At 50.2% G+C, this 21,087-nt stretch overlaps 1 protein-coding gene across 2 annotated transcripts in view; it reads left to right on the plus strand.

Moving 5' to 3' along the window:
- Positions 1-21,087, plus strand: part of MARCHF4 (membrane associated ring-CH-type finger 4) — a 104,336-nt gene that overhangs the window by 74,288 nt on the left and 8,961 nt on the right. For both annotated transcript variants that reach the window (XM_049810980.1, XM_049810988.1), the window contains exon 3: positions 8,861-9,053. In XM_049810980.1, the coding sequence (XP_049666937.1) occupies positions 8,861-9,053 (193 nt within the window). The remainder of the gene's footprint in view (positions 1-8,860; positions 9,054-21,087) is intronic.

The following is a 21,087-nucleotide window of genomic DNA, read 5'->3' on the forward strand; positions in this document are numbered from 1 at the left end:
GGAGTCTGCTTTTTCTGTCTTTTGACAATTCCCACATTCACTTGCCTCCTGTTGAAAATGCCAGTGTGACCACAATAGTGCTGTAGCACCTCACAGCCCTTCAGATGTGTTCATCCACTGGAGACCACGGGAATGGCACTGTCCCCAGGGGCAGACGGGGACGAAGCAGTTATGGGATTTGCTACAGCAGAGCATTAGTCTGGGACAGAGCAGTACCTTGAGACTCCACATGTCTATAGTTGTGCCATTAACCCTAGTCTTCTCGTGCTGAGCCTCCCCTGTGTTGGCATGAAGGACGGAGGAGGCAGATGGAGGGCTTTTACAGGTCTCCTCTCTGATCCTGCCACCCTTTTCACTTTACTGCTCCCCCATGATCAAATACATCCTGTCATGGCAAAGAGGTGTTGGCTCTGATGCTCTGGTCTCTCCAAGCCTGATTCTCAGTCGACATGTGCAGATGCGCACACAACAGGTTAAGCACATCTTCATGTAAGTGGCTGTGAAAGGCATCAGAGGACTCACCTTCTTTCTCTTCCGAGTTCAAAAGCACTGTGGTTTAATAAGCCCCACTGCAGGCTGGTAATTTAAAATCAAGTTTCAGAATGGGGAAAACTGTGACTGTTAAAAATGGGATAAATTATCCTTAATAGCTATTGATTTATTGCGGGGGCAACACCTGAAGATGGATTAATTGCTGCATGCCTTTGCTGAGCACCCTTAGTGCTTCAGATGTAAGGAAGCACATTATATCCAGGCACTACTGCTTAATTAGCATCATCTGGACTAGAGAGACATTACAGCAGCGTGCTGCGGTATAGAGACCGGGGCAATGTCTGCGAGGATGTTGGTCTGTCCAGCACGTGGTGGAGGGCTTTGGCTGTCTCCTGGTCACTCTGCTCTCTAACAGGAGGCAAGGACTTTGCTAGTGATGGTACCCAGCTGTACGGGGGTGGAGGGAAAGGTGAACTCAGTGCAGTCTCTGTGTGTCTTTCTCCAGGCCTGAGGTCACTACCACAGTGAGGAAACAGGGGACAGTCCTTTAGGACTCCAGACTTAAATGAAGTAGTGAAATTAGTAGGGCATCGGGGGAAATTTTGCTGAGGGGAAGGAAAAAGACTGCCTGCTCTCTGCAAGTCCCTACAGCTTTTGATTCAATTTTCCGTGTGCCATGGGCTAGAGAGATCAGTAGTTTCAACCCAAGCCCCAGACCTATGGTGTTTTAATTTCTTGGCTCTAGTATTTCTGAGCAGATTGAAACACAGGAGGGGAGATGTGGACAAAACAGCGTTTGTTTATCTCTGGAAAGCTGGTCCATGAGTGCCCTAATGTTTCCTGTGTCTCAGATCGGGGGTGCAATGCTGAGCAGCGCTGAAGGTTTGTGGGTGCAGATTAGTGAGCCTGTGTGTAGCCAGCACTGCCTTTAATGAATGACCTCCAAGTGCTCTACACCTTCAGGTAGCTCAGGGCAATGGGTCAGTGACTTTCCTCCTGCTTCTCACTCAGCTAAAATTTGTTGGAACTATTCACAAACAAGCTCCCCTCTCACACACACATTTCAAAAGCCTGTGCAAAGCATTGGTCTTTCTGGGCTCCCCTGTTAGAAAGTGGCCTGATCTGCTGGCCTTTGCCATGAACACAAAAACCGAGTGGCAGGAGCAACCAAGTTAGAGAGCTCAGCTCCGGGAGTGAGGGTCCCAGAGGACCGTGCAGACCCTGGGCTCAGAGGCTTCATGTTGCTGGCTTAGACTTCACAGCACTTCTCGCAGAAGCACTGGGAGATTTGGAGGGTGAGAAGAAGCAACTGGAGCGAAAAGCCACTTGGTCTGAAATAAATGCAGTGTGTGTGGAGTTACAGCTGCGTGGCCGGGCATCCTGTCTGGTGCCAGCACAAGGGCACATCTGGGAAGCAGATGTTACACTAGCACGAGTATGTGAAATCCCATGGGAAGCAGCTGATGTACCAGGACTTCCCACAAGGACTAAGGGCTTGGGCCTCCCGTGAGCCACCACCTCCACACATGCCTCGGTCCTCAGCGGCTCTCACCATCCTCTGACGCTGGGAAAGGGAAGCAGAGAGGACCCAGGGGCTGCAATGCCCTGACACTATGTGCCATAACAATGTGGCACAGCCTATGCAGGTGGGAAGAGCATCCTTTCTGCTCAGTCTTCACCCCACACGTGGATAACGGGGGCCACCTGGACATACAAGCACGTCTCTACATAAAGCAATAGTCCCTGGCCTTTCTTCTCAGGGTCTGCTGGAACTTCTGCACAGCTTTATTCTTACTAGAAAGCTCTGAATTTCTCAAGCACAGGTTTTGTAGGGCAAATGGTGTAGGAAGTCGTGGTCATCTGTTTATTCCAGACCAAGCATAATACAGGCAAGGACCACACAAACTTCACCCCCTTGTCAAATAAAACCTGTTTGGGTGACGCTCTGAACCTGGCTAGATTTTAACCAGCAACATGGCCTAGCTACCCCCTGTGTCCTCTCATGTGACAGACCACTGGAAGGCCAAATCCAGGCAGCTGGCAGGCCCTGGGCTCCCTGAAGCATGTCCAATTGGTCCAAGCAGAGCAGCATATCCAACACCCACATGTTCCCCAGGATCTGCATGTTTCTCTGCCCATTTTGACATCTGCTGCACATGTTTTGGAGTGCCTAGGAGCACAGCATGGGCTAGATGTGTGTGGAGACTCGTGGTGTGGGCAGAGAAGTTACAGCCGGGGAAACATGGTTCATACATAATTAACACAGACTCCTTCCAGCCTCCAGGCTGTTATGATGTCTCATACCAGAGAGGCCTTTAGTCTGGTATTTTGGCAGAATGAATCTCTATAAATTAACACACACACACCCTCATCCCTGGATTGCAGGCATTTAAAAGCAAAGGTCTTAAAGCAGCAACACTGCAAACCTGCTGAGACTGGGGGATTAAAGATGTTGGACAGCATGGCACGTGTCCTGCCAAGCAGCACTCAGGCAGCAAATGAGCAAAAATATCCCACCAGCTGTGAGCAACCAGAAGATCCAGAGCTTTTGTCCATCCATCCATCCATCCATCCTCCTGCTCTCCAGTCTGCCAGTCATCGAGACAGGAGTCATGGTTAAATGCTCCTCTCCATTGCAATATCTGTGCAAAGCCCATGAATTTAAAAAGGCCCTGAAGACAAAGGGTTTTAGAAGCACGTGAAAATACTGCAGGCACCCTGGTGCTCATACATAGTAGAATAGGTATCTGCTGTGATGGGACTCGGCAGTGGATTTCATCTATGCAGCTCCTTTGTAGCTGCTCCTGAGCCACATCCGCTCTGATGCTCTGATTTTAGCAAATACAAAATCTGTTTGAACCAGCCTTCCCAGACCTATAACTGTCTGCAGTCTCAGGGAGTTCAACTCTGCTTTACAGTTATCTCTGACTCTTCCTGTATTGTGGGTTGTTTCAGCTCCAAAGATCCTGTTCTCCAGTGCTGGGATTGGGATCCAGTCCCAGTTCTTCTCTGGCTCTATTTTGACTGTGGTGGTGCTCTGTTAAGAGCTGATGAGTGTTTGTTTACGTGGCCTCTTCACCAGGACACCCACATCTGCAAGAAAAGTGGCCAGGGTCCCAGGGTATTTGAACTTCAGCCTGACCTCCTGAGCTAAAAAGCTTGAGGCAAGTTCACTGGCATCTCCTGGTTGTCCCAACTTGCTGAATCACTTGTGTTGAATATGAGCTTTGGCTGGTCCCTGCTGAGCTCCAGCTGCAGCCTGCAGCCTGCAAGCAATGGGTGCAATCACGGCAAGAGAGGCTTGATGGCCTGTGCCTTATAACGGGGGCTTTCTAGGATACCAATACTGTAGCCTGAGTCTCACCAGATGCTCTGGCACATGGAGCAGAGGGGGTTTCATCACTGCGCATTTCCATTACATGGCCCTAGTGGACCCTCATTCCTCCCTGCTGCCTTTCCAGTATCTGAATAAGCCATAGCATCTGTAAAAGTACAGCAGGGAAGCTATCACAGTAGTAGCATAACTTTGCTTGGTGAATTTACAAAAAGAAAAGCCATCCTCCAAAAGATAATTGAGGAAGATGGCCAGGGCCCCGGGACAGCAGCGAGGGGAGAGCCAGACCTAAGCAGTGCTGGGAATGGTCCACTCCAACCTTCTAGGAAAAACCTCCACTTGCTTGTGATCCTGTGTCTGAAAATTAAATTGTTGACTAGCACAGCTCAGGATGTTAATGATACGTACTAAGGGGACGTGTCAGATACAGCAATAAAAATAAACTGAACTGCCTGAGGCAGGCATGGAGGAGCTCTCAGAGGAATGTAGGAAGGCTTTTCCAGCAAGCAAGTCTTCTTTGCAAGCTGCTGCAGTAAGACATAGATATCTTCTGCAGGCAAATATCTGCCTTGGATCTGCTCATGCTGGTACTTGGGAACCTTTGGAGACTGCTGGTGCCAAAGAAAGGGAGATACGGATCAGGCCTTAAATACCATAGTAATGACATTATTAATCCATGTTACATTAGCAGTGGGAGTTTTCACTCACAAGCCTCTGAGCAGAAGCACTGAAGCAAACAGGGAAACAGGTTTGTCCCAAGTACAACACACAGGTTACGAAACAGTACAAGAGAACAAGAGTGACAAGACTGGCAGGCACCAGTCCCGGCTTGGCCCCTAGCTAAGGTCATCGCAAATGTCAGACCTGGGCTCCTACGAAACCCTTTCTGAGGCATCTAGGTTGCAAAGCTTTGGGATTTGGGGAAAATGGGGAAATGGGGACAATCAGTCCAAGAGAGCGAGGTGTTTTGCACATGCACATCTGGGTGGTGTGCCACGCACTAGGCCGGGGGGAAGGTAGCAGAGGACAGACAGACAGCTCCTGAGTGAGTGAGGACATTTCTTCAGAATGGTCTGGAGGGACGGAGCCCTTTTTCCAGCGCGGGTGGAAAAGCCATCGCAGAGAGCTGCTTGGGCATGCTCCGAAGCCATTGGAAGCCTGGAGCTCTCAAAGCTTCTCCTGTTATCCTGCAGAAGCCTTTAAAGCTTTCTGGTACCACCAAGTCCTTAGTTCTGCCCTGTTCAGCGCTGGCAGAGCATCTGTAGAGCTTTCTACCTGCCTAAAGGTCATATTCCTGATTGACAACCTGGGTGAGCTGCTCGTTGTTAAAGGTGCATTTCAGTACAGCTCAGCAGCTACCTGGGACTCAACGGTCATTAGCAGCTGAGGAAAGAAGGGCTCGGTTTTAGGTCTCTATCCTCAAGATAGGATTGCTTGACACTGTGACCTTGCTGGAGCTTGAATGTTTGAGCTGGAGATTTGGAGGGAGGGGGCTGTGTCTGCAGCCAGGCATTCAGACAAAGAGCTTTGGGGGTTTCAGATGTGCCAGTAAAGGGACTCTGCAGCACTGCTGAGACCTTTCTTTGCAGCTCTAGTGGTGACCCAAGGACAATAGGATCACCCACCAAATCCCTGGTCTGCTGGCCATAATGATGGTGGAGAGGGGTTAGGAAAACAGGTGATTTTCTAAGGGCTGTTATGAAACCTGGAAGGCACAGCGCTGTGATTGAGGTGGGCTCCTGAGGCCACTGGTGTAGGGATGCATCAGGCCCAGCTCCTGCAGCTGAAATTCATCAGCACGTTCCTCCTCTGAACAGCTCTTGGACCCTTCTGTCTCTGCTCTCACTGGGTAACATGCTTTATCCTCTTTCACCCCTTTTCTTCTCTCTGTGCAAACCTCATACCCTAAGATGTGTAGCAAAATGGAATTAAAAGATGAAAAATAGTGACTCCAGTTATTGGTGGCTCAGGCTAGATGTGGGATGCTAAATTGCACTTCTCAGGGTTGCCAGAGAGGAAATACAACATTTATTACTTACTTTTTTTTTTCTTTTTCTGGAAAATATTAAATTCTTCTGCAAGCTGGTTATTTTCCCCAGTGTTCAGCTCTGACCCATTTACCTCCTTGCCAGAGGGTAATCACACCCCAGTGCCACCTCCTGAACAGTCAGGACTGCTGCTGCGTGTGTCACTGTCACTTAGTGCCAGATGCCGGGGGAGAGTCTCCTACTCCCTGGCACGGCCGACGGACTCCAGCCTCTTCATTATCGCCACAGTGAACTTCCTGGCAGCTGCTGCCAGCTGAGCAGCGTCAGGCAGTGTCCCTGCTCGTGTTTCAGCCTCTCTGTTCCCAACCAAAGGGAGCAGGGTTTGAAGTTTGCTCTCAGGTGTAACTTCCCTTTGACAGTATATTTAGTACTACACCTAAGACTCCCCGTCTCTGGAAGGCAGTGGTGCTAGTTGGATGTGGCTGCTAGTTGTAGAAAACAGCTCCTTCTTTTTCTATCTTTAATTGCTACCTTGGAAAGACCTGTTGCCACCACAGGCCTTGCAGTGTGCCAGACAGATGGTGAGGAGCCAGTCCATTACCTCCTCGAGAGAGAGAAATGATGCAGAATGATTTGGCTGGCACAGGCGCACAAGGGTCAGCGTGAGGGACCTGCAGTAAAACCTTCACATGCAGCACCGGGCTGTGCACCGGGCTCCCTGCACTCCCGTCTCCTTGGTGTTTGCCAGAGTTAGTGGAAGGAGAGATGAGGTCTGGTGAAAGCTGCAGGGGTGAAAGTGCAACCCCACACACATACCCAAACCCCCTCCCCACCACTTGCCTCTAGTCCTGGAGCTCTGAGCTGATGGCACCGGTTGCAGATTTGTCCTGCATCTGCTTATGGTGCTGTTGAGAATGAACCTGAAGAGCTGACGGGAGGAGAGCATAGCTGCTGATCCCACCCTCCAAACCCAAATTTGAGGGCAATGGGTGCTGGGTGGCCTTTGCTCTGTCTTAGGAGATGAGTTGCACAGTTGTGCACCTCCTGTGGACTCCAGCACCCCTGCATCTAGCCTTGACCCGTTGCGACTGGCACCAAGCTTCAGCCATAAGAGGAGGGCGGTTCACTACCTCAGCTTCTTCATGGCACAAAGGGGCCACTTGTGAGGCTGGATGTGGTGGAGGTGTGGAGCAGGTTGGGCTATGGCAGAGTGGGAGTGGGCTGTTGAAGACATCACTGAGTGTCCCCAGTGCTCCGTGTCTGCTTTTGGCTGGACCAGCTGCTGGAGCGGATGGCAGAAAGGGGATTGGGGTTAGCTGAGCCCAGAAAGGGGATAGGGGTTAGCTGAGCCCAGTCCTGCTTCAGCAGGGAACAAGCTCTCTGCTCAGCAGCTTTATGGCCATCTACTCTGTGGCCAACTATGAAATAAGCTGGTACTACCCACGTCACTGACACTGCACATCCCTGACATGCAATTTGAGGGCTGTCTGCCCTTGCAGGATGTAAGCCAAGGAGCAAGGCTGGCAGAGGCAGACACTTCAGCTCACCTCTGAGCCAAGCCAGGCAATCTTCTTCCAGTTGCAACCTGCAGACCTCAGCCTCAGGCTGAAGCTCTCATCTGTTCCTCTCCAAAGGCAGCCCTTTGCAGGGGAGTGCATTCAGTTCAGGGGTTTGGTCATTGGACTGGTAGCAATACCATGCATGCCTGTACCAGCACAAGTCACCTGTCATCCTTCTTGCCCTTCAATCAGGGTTCAAACTCTTCCTTACCTCCCCAAAAACGCTGGTAACTCCTGGCTGGCCTGGGCATTAAAGAGGGACCCAGCAACTAAACTCCCTTCTTGCCCTGCAAAAAGGATGAGACAAGGCTTGACAGGTGACCCGGCTGTCCCAGGATATGTTTGACAAACATGCAGGGTGCTAAGGGCCCGCCAGAGATGCCGCTTCACAGGGACACTGAATTTGGGCTGAATCCAGGCTAAACGTTTTCAGTTCCTCTGAATCCTCTATCCCTGCAGGAGGTTGAAGTCTGCCTTTATTTATCCTTCTGCCAGTCCCACTGAGAATTCAAGGGCATGTATCTCACAGCTAGAGGTGGCCTATATACTTCAATGCCAGGAGAGACTGTCTCTCCCCAGCCTGTTTATGCATTTGATTTCTGATTTGCGGGAAGGACTATGGACCATGTCCCCAAGTCTTGTCAAAGAAAGCAATTTCTGCTCTTGGATTTTACAGAGCAGTTCTCTCAGCAGCGTAAATCTGAGTGGGGAGTTTTTATGCTGGATGACAGAGAGGAGTCCGGGCTTAGGATATTTTTACCATAGCTTATACAAAGCTATTTGACATAGTGAATGGATTTGGGGGAGTTATTTCTATTTTTTTCTTCTTCTGAGGAAGAAGCATTGACGTTTACCTTGGAAGACAGCCTGAACATGTCATCACCTAAAGGCAGGGTGTCCTGACCACAGCAACTTGTGTTGTTTGTAACAAGTTTTGTGGGTTGTGCATTGCTGCTGTGAGATCCTACCTAGTGCTGTGATCCTGTCAGATCTCACAAAGCGGCACAGAGCCAGCTTCCTCATGGAAGGCCTCTGAAGGAAAGCTTGGCTCTCTGAGACACTTCTTCTCATGGTAATAGGACGCCCTGGCTGAGGATGCTGCCTGGCATCTATTTGAGGTAGCAACTGAATGTCCTGGTTTGTGATGGCCATCACAGACCTACTGTCATGGGGGTGTTATTTTTGGTGTCTTTCCCCCAGTCCATCCTGCATCCCTCAGGTCTCTGTGCTTTCCTGGTGAGATGCAGGATTCCTCCCCATTGCAATGCTGTCAGGAAATATGGGGCCATGCACTATTGAACAACTGCCATGCTCCACCCCAGATGCGGACCAGGTAAAAGTTCCTATGCTCATAGGTGCTCTTTGAGATCTCCAAAACCACCACAATGATGTAAAACAGCAAAGTGCCCCAAGTAACTAATCTCTTCTCTTTTTCTTTCCTCCCTCCCCCTTGTCCCCTCTCCTCTCCCTGTTGCCTCCCCTTGCAGTGGCAGGCCATCTCTCTGACAGTCATTGAGAAGGTTCAGATAGCAGCGGCCATCCTGGGTTCACTCTTCCTCATCGCCAGTATCTCGTGGCTCATCTGGTCGACCTTCAGTCCTTCGGCCAAATGGCAGCGCCAGGACCTGCTCTTCCAGATCTGCTATGGAATGTACGGCTTCATGGACATTGTCTGTATAGGTGGGTGATCGTATCTCACGGCACGGCCAAGGTCGCCCGCGCACTCACACGCGGAGAGGAGCGGGAGACAGCGTGGAGAGCCAGCCAGTGCAGCTCAGCTCGGATTGAGCCTCCCTGGCTTTTTTCCACCCCTTTGCTTTCGCGGCACCTTTTTTACAGTCCTCTCTGCTCGTCTGGGCAGCCCCAGGGTGTCTCCTTGGCTGGGCTGGCAGAGGGACCTGCAGCAACCCCAGAGAGGAACAAATCTCTCTTCAGAGCAAGAAGAGGGTGGGAAGGTCTCAGGGAGGCTGGGGATGGTAAGGCTTTTGAGAAACTCCTTCCTTTCTGGAACAGCTAATTTAGGGACTGCCCCAGGGCTGGGTACGGCAGAGTCTCTCCACTCACAACTCCTTGCCTCTCCAGCCTGGTCTCTTTGCTGGGCAGGGGTGGCTGCCCCTTCTTCGGCCCACCCTGGAGCTGCAAGTCCCAACCAGCCCAGGCCATGGCCCAGCCTGCGGTCCTTGTCAGGTTGCTCTGAGGACAAAGCTGCCCCACACTGAGCAAGCCCAGACAGCAAAGCAGATGCTGGCAGCCTGGCCCCAGCAGGGTCTCCCTGAGAGCTTGAGCTGTAGTCCCAGCGCAGGTCTGCAGGATGGGGGGACGTAGCTGACGATACCTGCAGGCAGAGGCACTCACCAGCCAGGCCGTTGAAAGAGCAGTGGTTACCAAAACAGACAAGTGAACACCAGCCACCTCCAAACGTGCTCCTGAGCAGTGTCCACCCAAGCACAGGCCACCAGATAACGTCAGTTCAAGTGACCCTTCCAGGAAGCAAAGAGGGTCCCAGAGAGCTCTTCGTGTCTGGGTCCTTCCATCATTGGTATAAAGGCAGAAGGAGCCTCGCAGAAACTCGGTGGGACAAGGCAGACCTCTTGACTTGGTAGATACGAGTTTTGTGCGGGTAAAGCCACTCCAGAGGGAAGGAGCATGGCCTCCAGTTCAGCCCTCAGGTTGGAGCAGGTCAGACTATATCACAGAGCAGCAGTTGGTGAAATTGGGGTACAGAAGTAAAACAAACCCAGCGGGAGGGACAGAGGTCTGGACCGCACACCCTGGTATCTGAGCTCAAATGGCTCTTGGCTTCAGCATCCTTCCAGCACAGGAGTTGGGCCTGCTGAAACCCAGGCCAGTTCCTCCCACACTTGCCACCACTGTGCTGACAATGGGAGGTGAGCTTGGCCTGTAGAGATCATCCTGCTCCTTCATGAGATGCTGGTGGAGCTACCACATCTCTCCAGGAACAAAGGGTGGCAAAGGGGGTGAAAGAGAAATGGGCAGCACCCACATGTTGGCACAAGAGCCACTGGTGACATCCTTTTGCTGGTGGAACTGAGAGTGGAAAAAAAATTATCCCTATGTGTGTGTGATGTGTGTTTGTGTTGCCTTGTTGGCAGAGGACAGAAGTGGAGAGCCCTGGCCTGGGCGGACATCAGTAACATGATTAACTGGCTTTGCTAAAGCTTCAAGAGCTGAGGGGAACTGATTAGCTCATCTGTCAATAGAGCTAAATCCTCCCACATGGCAGAGAACAAACCGCGCCAGCCATGAACTGAAGGGGAGCTGGGTAGACAGATTCAGATTTGAGGTTCTTTGTTTCTTTCTTATTAATTTTTTTAAGGGTCTGGCCTCTATTTTTCTTTTCCAGCTTCTCTGAGAACAAAAAAAGCCCCTTTGCATCTTCACTGATGCCACCATTAAGCTTAACGCCCCAAGCTGGGAGCTTTGATTTTTTTCCAGGCAAAGAGCAAGCAGCCATCCCATTCCCAGGAACATTTCAGAGTTGTGGCTTGGGGCAGCCCCTGTCTCACAGTCCTCCCTGTGCAGTTGGCAGTCCTAGCGGGCCAGGCATGCTGGCTTTCCCAAAACTCAAAAGCAAGTGGGAAGCATTATAGATGCAGTGAGTTAACATGTCTGTATGTGGCTTCTCTTGCCCAGCACCTCAGAAACTACCCAGAGATGGCTCCACTTGTGCTGTGTGCAGCCTGTCTGCCTGTGCTGCCAGGCAGCCCACCCATGCTCGACCAGGAGAGATGATGTTCTGGACCATGTGAGCTTTTGTATACATTTCCCTAGAAAAGCTTATATGTGCATGCACCCAGCCCTCTGCCCCTGCCACGCTCCAGTGTAAAACTTGCTTGTATTGTGGATCAGTACCCTTTGCAATCCCAGCTGCTGCCACTCCGGGCCTGCAGTGGAGGGGAAGGGAGCTCTGAGCAGTGCTAGCTAGGATCTGGTGTTCACTCTCCTCCCCACCTCCTCCTCCTCCTCCTCCTCCTCCTCCTCCTCCTCTTCTTTCTCTGCCCAGGTTGAACCAAGTGACAAATGAGGTCTTCACGGGGGGCTGTGACTCCCTGGCTGTCAATGCAGTAGGTCTCTCCTCTGAGGGACTTCTCTCAGCCCTGCTGATTTCAGGGGCTGCACCAGCGCTAGCCAAAAGGCTGGTCCGTATGGTGGAGAGACCGGGCCAGATCAGGCCAGCAGAAGGGGCTGATCAAAGGGACTGCCCAACTGGGTTTAATTCCTCATTCATTGTAGCTTTGCTTGACTGTGATGGATGCAGCAATGCCAGCTCCCTAGAAGACTCGCAGTGAGTTCCTCACTGTGGAACCGCTATTCTCCCTCTCTTTATCCATCTCCCAAAACTTGCAGCCTCGCACAGGGTCTTTGATCTCAGCTGGGCAAAGCTGGCCTCAGAGATTCAGAGTTCTGCTACTAACTGCCAGTATGGCCTGAAGGCCTCTTGTTACTCCTCCCTGGGCTTTAGTTCCACTTCTGCAAGTTCTGGATAAAACCTCTCATGGATAATTGCAGTGACAACGGTTCTTGAAATACCAGGGTGCTGTCTGTGCATTTCGGTGTCTCCTCCTCCGCAGTCCAGCCCTTTTTGCCTTTTGCTTTCCAGCCTGTGGGTGGGTAGGAAAGACTTAGGAACTAAGAAATGCTCAGTGATGGGGAAAGAGCAGGACATTAAGTGCACTCAGGTCTACCGCATTTGTTTTTTTCAGCTAATGAAACACACACATGGTCTGTGCATCCTTTGGTAACAGGCTGGGCAGCTTTAGCTAGCAGAATGCTATACTGTACGTCCTACACTAATTGTATGAATTCCAATTGTTCCTTCCCCCAGTTTGACCCCAAGTTTTGCTTTCACCGGCAGAGTAGCAGAGATTTGAAAGACAAGGTATTTACTAAAGAGCAGATGTGCTGAAGCAGAGCTGCACTGTAGTTCCTGCCAGTTCCCACTTTGGTTGTCTCATGTCCATTGAGTAGCCAGTGACATTTGTCCAGGAGGCCAGATTACACACCCTGTCACTGGAGGTTCTCAGCAGGACACTTCCTCTGGCACCGTAGAGTCTCAAAGCTGGAAAAGACACCAAGTCTGCAGAGATCCTGACTATCGTCAGACAGGGCATATGCACCTAGTCAGCAACTGCCTAGCTGTTTTGTGTGATCTCCTCGCTACCAAGTCATTAGGGATTTAGGTAGCAATTTGCCAGGACAGAGGTATCTGTAGCAATTTGCATAGGCAATCCCATGGCAGCACCGGTCTTTCCAATGTGGAGTCAAAGGTGAGGGCATGAGTACTCACTTGCACGTGTAGCTCCCTAAGCACAAATCATTTTGTTGTTATCCTCACTTGAGCTGTACTTAATCTGAAACAGTCAGATCACCTCCAAACTGAGCTCTCAAAATGTGGCTGTTAATTCAGAGACTATTGATCCATGTATCAAAATCCAGGAGTCTTGGGTTTGACCCTCAGCAACTCACATTCAGTAATACACTAGTTTTCTTTGGACTTTGCTAGAGTCTAGCATGCTCCACAAAAACAGTTGTAAGGGACAGACACCATTTGCTACGCCTTCACCCACCATGGAAACAAATCCACAACCAAAGTAAAATGAATCCGCTCCTTGCGACCAGCGGGACAGATGGTATGGCCCCAAGTACCAGAAGCTACGTCCATCTGGGCAAGATGTGCAAGATGGTCTTTCAACATTGTTGTCCCCCTTGCTCTCAGACATCTAACAGGAGGGCAGGAAGCACTGGAAAGGATTGCTTGGGATTTGTGGGAGTCTCCAATACTGGGGTTTTTTTAAGAACCTGTTAGAAAACATATGTCAGGAACAGGTTGTGGAGAGATGATCCCAGATTGTGAAGGAGGAACAGACTAAATGCTTCTTGATATCCAGCCAGCCCCAACGTCTTTGATTCTGATCTCTCTCTCTTTTACGTGTGCTATCTCTGGTCATGTCTGTAGGACAGATATGAGAGTTGGATTAAACTAGAAACTGGTAATGGTGCCAGCATAGGTATTACTCTGCTATGAAGCCATCTACAACACAGACATTTGAGATCAACAACCAGGAAGTGACTGAAAAGTGAGATGGGGACTGTTCATTTGATTAACTGCTCTCTCCATGGGTCCCTGAGAGGCAAATCCACAAAGCTAGCATAGAGAGGGATTAGCAGAAATGCAGTTATCGAAATGCAGAGATAAATGGAGTGAGCTTTCATAGGCCTGAGTTACTGAGTAGGGAGAGTAGCAGCTTAGAGCTGGGCTGTAAATCCTGAGAGATACCTGCCTGTTAATTAAGTGACAGTCCTTGGAGGGGGAAGGAGGGGTTTGCCTCTCTCTCTGTCAAGGTGCAATTAGGGAAAGTCAGCGTTTGTAGATTAAGGTGTCATTTGGGGTCAGGAGGACGGGGAAACCATCTCCTGTTAAACAAGGACCAACTCTGCCAGTTAATGAGAGCGTGTCACATTCCAGGCTGAGGCATCACCAGATCGGCTCCAAGGGGGAAGCGCGTCTCAGGAAGGCCGTTAGCAGGCTGTGTGCGCAGGGCTGTCACTGTTATGGTTTGTGTGTGCTGTCCCGCTTGTGCTCACACAGGGGTATGGCTGTGGCTGGCATGCTGGGGGGTTTATTCTCAGTGATGCAAAAGCAATCTGATCTGCATCTCCTTGGATCGCTGTCTGGTGGGGACTGTTTCTTTGCCCATGCCCACCCAGTCCTTGCTCTCTGACTCACCCTGCCTTGGTGCTGACAGCCGCGCACTTTCGCAAGCACTAAATCCTCATGCTCTTTGAAGCTTTTCCCTCGCTTTCCTTGGCAGCCAGTCCCTGAGGATATTTGCCTTCACAACAGTAACTGCACTGCAGCTCAATAGCACAAGAGACAGGCAAAGCAGGACCATTCATCCTGCCAACGATTTTTGTTGGCACACCGTGGCAATCCATTACAGATCAGGAAGTGTGTGCCCGCTGTTTTTAATCCCAGCTGCCAGCAAGAATAATCAAAAGCATCCAGTATGTCTGACGGCATCTCAGCACAACCATAGGTAATAACATAAGAAATCAATAGCCAATTAAAACTGATCCACAGCATTTGATCTTTCATAGTGCAATGGGAACAGTAATTAATGGAGTTTCCTTGAGACAGTCACAATTCAAACTTCCTGCCAAGACTAATGTGGTTTTCTTTTAAATGAGCTTTGCTTCCTAGAAGAAATGCCAGGCTGAGGTAGCTTCAGGCTGTTTTCTGGCCAGGTCACTCAGGCCCTCAGCATTCAAAGGATTTAGGAGTCAAAGTCCCAATCAAATAAAGAGAAACTGAGAAATTAAGTGTCTTCACGGTCTTCATCTGTATTGATCTGATTCTTAAAAGGAAAGCAGATGTTTTCGTTCAGGTCTGCATAGTCCCCCAAGGTGCAAAGTAGGAAGAACTGCTACAGCAGTAGGGAATCAGTTCTGGGGAAGTACCAAGCCTATGCTTTGGCTTGACGACACCCTAAAGACAAAGCACAAGGCAGAGAAGTTCAGCAAATGTCTTCAGAGGAGAAACCTGAGACCAACCCAGACAGCAAATGTGCATGGCTTCAACATACCTGGAAGAGACCCATGAGAGTATGCAGAAGTCTTCTGGGTCCTTCAGCTTAATGCATTGCTTGCCACGCTGTTCATGCATTTCTAGCCCAGTTTGCCTGCAAACTGGAGCTACCAGGAGCTAACTGGAGTGACCAGGTCCAGGCCCCATCATCAGAGCAGGCAGTTGGGATAAAGTCAAGTAGCCAATTCACTTTTTTTACACTGTGAAACCTGGTTTGCATACATTCAGCCACAACGTGCATGCTTGAAAAATCACTGAGCAAATCATTGATTTATCAGCTGTAAAGGGGGGTGTGGAGTCAGGCATATTCCCCACAGCGTGTGTTGTGGGGCTCTCAATCCAACTGGGCAGGGACCGTCCCGCAAGAGCAGTCCTTGAGGGCCCTGTACCTGGTCCAGCAGCAGGAGCAGCGACGCTGCACAGCCGCTGTGCCGACCGACTTCTTGGCAGCTATCCAGGAACAGCGGGCGCTCGGCAAAGCCGAGACATGCCACCCCTCTGTTCCTGAAAGATGGGACCTATTTTTGCCTAATGCTGCATTGATTATTCAATAAGAGAGCAGAGTGGGCCAGCCGGCATGCATGCATTTGTGCTGCTTTCACCAGTGGGCATTTCTGCAGAGGCTCAGCGCGCCTGCTGAACTCCAGTGCAGCTCCAGCAGCTCTCCACAGAACAAGCACGTCGCTGCTGAGCAAAGAGCCACGGGGTTTGGGCCTGGCTCTGAACCCCCTCCCTTTTTGCAGGGAAGGAGCTTGGCTTCCAGCACAGCCAGAGCAGCACCTGGCCTTTCACACATGTCCTTTCAACTCCACAATCCTTCACCACATCCATCTCCGTGCAGTTTCCCACTGTTGCAACAGGGCTCCGGAGATGTATTTTGTCATGAATAACCATATGGTGCTCTTTGCTCCAGTGGATCAATGTGTTTAGCATTTAACGAGGGCAACATAATTAACATTTTCTGAGGGGGAAAAGAAATCCTTTTACCTTGCGAACTGCATCTTGTGATGTCGAGGGTGATACATTATAATCAGAACGATGCTTCCCTGTCACTAAACCCCGTGGTGGAATTAAGTGCCTGGTGTTCCTGGGTTAATATCCCATCCATGGGCAGAGGCAGAAGCACTCACCTGTCTGTCACAGCTTCTACACCACAGCAGGAGATTCCCTTGTAGGCAGCTGGTAGGACCTCCTGCACCAGCTGCATAAATTGTACTGTCTAGTAAAGGCTGGAAGAAGTCCTCAGCTTTGTGCCAGGCTGTGTTTTTCCAACTGCCTTCTGTCCCGTTGATCCTCCTACTACAGCCTCCATTCCCACAGACATGTTACTCCTGGAGGTGAGAGGCTGTGGTCCATGGCATGCTGTTGTGGCAGTAGCAAGAGAAGTCAACTCCATAATCAAAGATGAGACTGCAGGGGAGTCATCCCCTGTGCAGAGTGGATGAGGCTGCTTTTGTGTGTCCTCAGCTCTGTAGGGAGACAGAGACAGAGGTAAGAAGAGAACATGAAGCCACATTAATCCGGTTCTGGGATTGCTTCTTAAAGTAGCGACTGATCGGTTCTTCTCCTGGAGGCATGGCTACCTACCAACAAAGCCATCTTTCAGACCCAGATACAAAAGTCTGTAAGCAAGAACAGTGCAAACAGGCTCATGGGTGACCTTAGGTCAAGCAGTGCAGGTTTCCCTCACTGACGGGAACAAGTCTTGGCTTTGCTAAACTTATTCTGCCTGGAATTTACTCCGTGAAGCAGTGCTTTTCTTCCTGAACCAAGATGCACTGATGGCAGCCACAGCCTGAGTCCCTCTGCCCCATGGCACAGCTGGATCCACAATATCCATATGACCATGCAGTGTTTGGCAGAAGTTGTTCAATAGGATTAAATAATGTCAAAGATCCTGTGCCCAGTAGTCCAGCCAGCACTTTACTTTCTTGGAAGAGGTCCAGCCAGCATACAAAACCACAGCAATGACACTCAGACAGGGCCAATGTGGAGTGGGCAGTCATCACTACCTGCTGAATGTGGAGAAGCCTGAAGAGCCAAAGGTCCGGGCATTTACTATGCCAGGTGGGGCAATTCACTGTGCCCAGCCACGGCCACATCACAGACCTCCCTGTGTCCTACAAGACTCAGGTCTCACCCAGACCTTTGCTGCAGGCTTAGCCACTCTCAGTTCCTTTCACTGCTTTCATTCTTGTCAGCTCAGCGTTGATGGATCCCATAAGCATACATGAACTCTTACCTGCTGCTTTCAGGCCTGCATCAGCATTCACTGAGCTGGGTATTGCAGTCCATAAAGGTCTTCAGCTGTAGTGGAAGAACCTTGTATACCCAGAGCAGAAAGGCTTTCCCAGGGATCCTAGCTAGTGATGGATCAGAAATAATAGACCTTGTCCTCTTGCCACTTTCCTTAGTTTTGAATCGTGCCCCTGTATGAGAGGTGAAGACATTTGCAGGGGAGAGAAAGCGGGGTGAGACCTGCAGGGACACTGTGGGGGAGCAGAGAGGAAAGGCTGCAGCACCCAAGGTGGAAGGCTCCTGGAAATCTCACAGAAATCCTGGGGTCTGCAATGACAGCTGTGGAGGACAAAGCAGCCAAACAGACTGCACCATAGTGTGTCCTAGGGATACATTTATCCCAACAAAAGGCTGGCCAAAGAGCACCAGGAGCACCTTCTACCTCACGTCCTTGGGCTGCCTTCCTGCACGGCGGAGGGGAAAGATGCCCGCATCTCACTCCCACAAGGGTATAGAAGCAATTGCGACACACACACCAACCTGTAAGTTCAGAGGCGCTTCCAGGTCCATTACTAGTTTATGTGCCTCACGTTACCTTGGAAAATGCTCTCTTAAGGGTGATCTGTACTCACCTTTCTGTCTCTCCTAACTGGTCCCTATTCCTGTTAGTGAAAGAGCACTTAGGTGGCTGGAGCAGTCTGCAGGGATTGGGCTCAGGCAGGACCCACATCCCTTAGAAAATGAAAAACTGTGAAACTCTACCCATTTTTTCTTACAGAATTTCATTTGCTAATAAAAGCAGAGAGGGAGGCACTAGTTCTACCTTCAATAAGCAAATGTCATGTTTTGATCAGTATTGAACAAAGCATTTTGATTTAGCATTTAGAGATGACTGCTCATGCTGAGTATTTTAAATTCAGTGTCAGAACTAGAATACAATATTAAAAAAACTTCAAGTCCAAATGAAACAGTCTCACCTGTCTGAAAATACGTATGTATTCTTCCATTCTGGGGGACAGCATGACTTTCAAGTCTCACTCCAAGCGAGTGTGAAGCCATATTTCCAAGCCCTACACAAACAGTGCTGCTTTAAAGAAATGTCCCAGGAATGGCTGAGGATGCAGCATGACTGCACAGGCAGCCCTTTGGTTGAAGTACCATTAGCTGTAGGATAGAAAGGTTCAGGACCCAGACCTGGAGGACTGACTGCTGTGGTACAAGTGTAGTGAAATGGAAGCCGTGCTTTTTCTCTCCTCAACACGAGTGTCCACCTCCATTGACTTCTGTCAGGGAATGTCTGGAAACAGAGACCCAGCGACTAGGGTGTGCATTTGACCAGTGCTCTGTTCAATCCAGTTTGAAGTGATTTTCTGCTCCCTTCTTTTAAAGACCTAAGAGTATGCACACCTGCACAGAACAAGTGACTCTCACCTCTCGTGCACAAAGTCCTTTCAAGATGTGGGGTGTTGTTCCCATCTCCATTTTAAATTGGGGGGAAAAAGGCACTGAGAGAGTCTATACAATCCTAGTTACAAAGCAAGGAGGGGAAACTTTAAGGGGGCAAGGAAGTATATGGGTAAGGCCTCCAAGCCCTGTCCTTCCTATACTGGCACAGTTATGGGTAGACTCACAAGTGGGGAATGATGCTGGAGATGTATGATTCAGAAGCAAGGCTGTTCTGCTGGTGGAGTTCCAGCCTTCATTTATTTATTTGCTCTTTCCAGGAAGAGTCTCATTTATTGCTGCCTGCATAGCTAGAGACTGCCCTTTAATCCTCTGCTTTATCATGCACTGTGAGTTAAATACCACAGGACTACAAGAGCCCTTAAGGGCACAACATCCATTTTGCTGTAGCTGTCCACAGCCAGCTGAGTTTACAGGAGTACTTTTTTATATGGTTTATCTATTGCCTGAGCAAGGATTTCTCTGGGTTTTATTTTACCTATTTTTGCTGTTATTTCTTGGTTTTGCGGGGGGTTTTTGTCCCAGTTTTGAGGCAGGATGTAAAAGTGCTAGTCTGGGCAGGGCAAGAAAAAGCTGTGGTGGTTGGTAGCTTCTGTGCTTACAGCTGAAAATACTGTGGCATTTCCAGAGCGATGGTGCTGCAGTGTGCTGTTTGCCAGGGTCAGCCCAGCTCCTCTGTCACAGATGGCATCTTGAAGACAGCTGATGCTGTTTTCCCATTGCAAACAAACCATGTGGGAGTGCTGAATGAAAAGGAATTTCCTGTCCCTTGGACACCTCCTATCAGCTCCTTAATTTTGCCAGTCTTTCCTCATTTGGGGCTTTACCAGCTCAGCCCTACAGGGCCCAGCCCACGTGTTGTAGAGGAATGTGAGGGTGGGCAGAGGACAGAAATGAGGATGGCTGCCCTGGGACGAAGGCAGCACCTCGCAGAGAAGCTGGCATCTACCTGGCACCCATAAAAGCTCCCCCAATGCTCCTACAACATACTGCCCCCACCTCCCGCCAGCTCCCCGAGGCCAATGACTGGCAGTCCTACCTGTCCTCTCAATTCATCCCACTGGATAAAGCGTTCCTCCTCCCCCAGCTATAAAAGCCATGTATGTGGGAAGGACTGCTCCTGCTTCCGAGAGGAACCCATAGCACCCTATGCACACGGGAATCACCGCCACATACTTGTGTTACATGAACCCATGACGTGCTGCAGTGTCACGACCTGGAAATCGTCTCCTGCTGTATAGCTCAGCAGCATCCTGCAAAATCACAGCGCTGCTTGGAGGAGAGATGCTGCCGGCTGTCACGCCAAGAACTCCCATCGGTAATAAAAGAGCTGCCTCCTTTCCCTGGCTCCGCATGCTCAGCCCCTGTGTGACAGAGGCAAGGTCTACCACGATCGCTCACCTGGTGGAACAGCAGCTGTGGGGACCCTCTGAGATGCCGGCATGCTGGATCCGTCCCCCACCTGGCAAGGCTCTCACTGAGCCTGGAGGCGGTTGTTAATGGCTGCAGAGAGCTTGGGGCATAGCGTAACCACCTGCCCAGATGGGACCTGCTGCTCCTGTTGCTCTGCCAGATGGAGCAGAGGAGGCAGGGAAGGAGAAGGACTCTTGTTGCCTCTGGGGGGGGTCCTGGCCCACCTGGGGCTGAGGAAGCTTTGAGGCAGAGCCGTCCTTGAACCCCAGCTTGCATGAGAGGAGGCAAACCGTAATAAGCACAAGGTTTGCCTGTTAGTCAGCAGTTGAAGGCTTGGGGAGCAGCCTGTTTGTGCTGTTAATGACCCAAAATGGAAGAGCCCATACGTCCATAAAATACCTCCCCAAGACAGCTGGGAGCAGCTTTTCTGCATACACTGGTGGGGGCTCTGCCCAGGCCATGGAGGTCTCACCCTTTGAGGGGCTCAGTTTCAGTTCCGCTGGAGTTGCGGCCCCTGTGGCCTGAGGAAAGCCAAGCGTGGCGTACACCTCGGTGTGAAAGCTGCCTGCCGGTGGAGCGCCATCACAGCAAATGCACTTAAAGGGCATTGAGCAGAAGAAGGAGTGGTTTGTATTTCCCAGACCCATGGGCTCCATGACAGCACCTGTCATCCAGTGGTCAACAGCACTCAACAGGGTCCAGCTGGCCTGGTTCTGCCGAGCCAAAACACAGCCCAGCTTTGTACATATTTAATCAGTTCTTTAGATATTAAAAAATGTGCGTGGAGAATGATTGATAAGAAAATGCCTGATTATAATCAGCGAATTATTTTTTCCATATGCTAAGCATTCACTTGAGCTCTAATCATTATGAATACATTTTCAGTTTATGCTATATGTCATTCTGTGCTGGACATTTCTCAGCTTGCACACCTTCCTTGTACAGTTCCAGCATTATTCAGAGGAGACCTTTGCTAGATGTCTTGTGGACTGG

Source organism: Accipiter gentilis, chromosome 1, assembly GCF_929443795.1.
Source record: "Accipiter gentilis chromosome 1, bAccGen1.1, whole genome shotgun sequence".
NCBI classification, from domain to species: Eukaryota; Metazoa; Chordata; class Aves; order Accipitriformes; family Accipitridae; genus Astur; species Astur gentilis.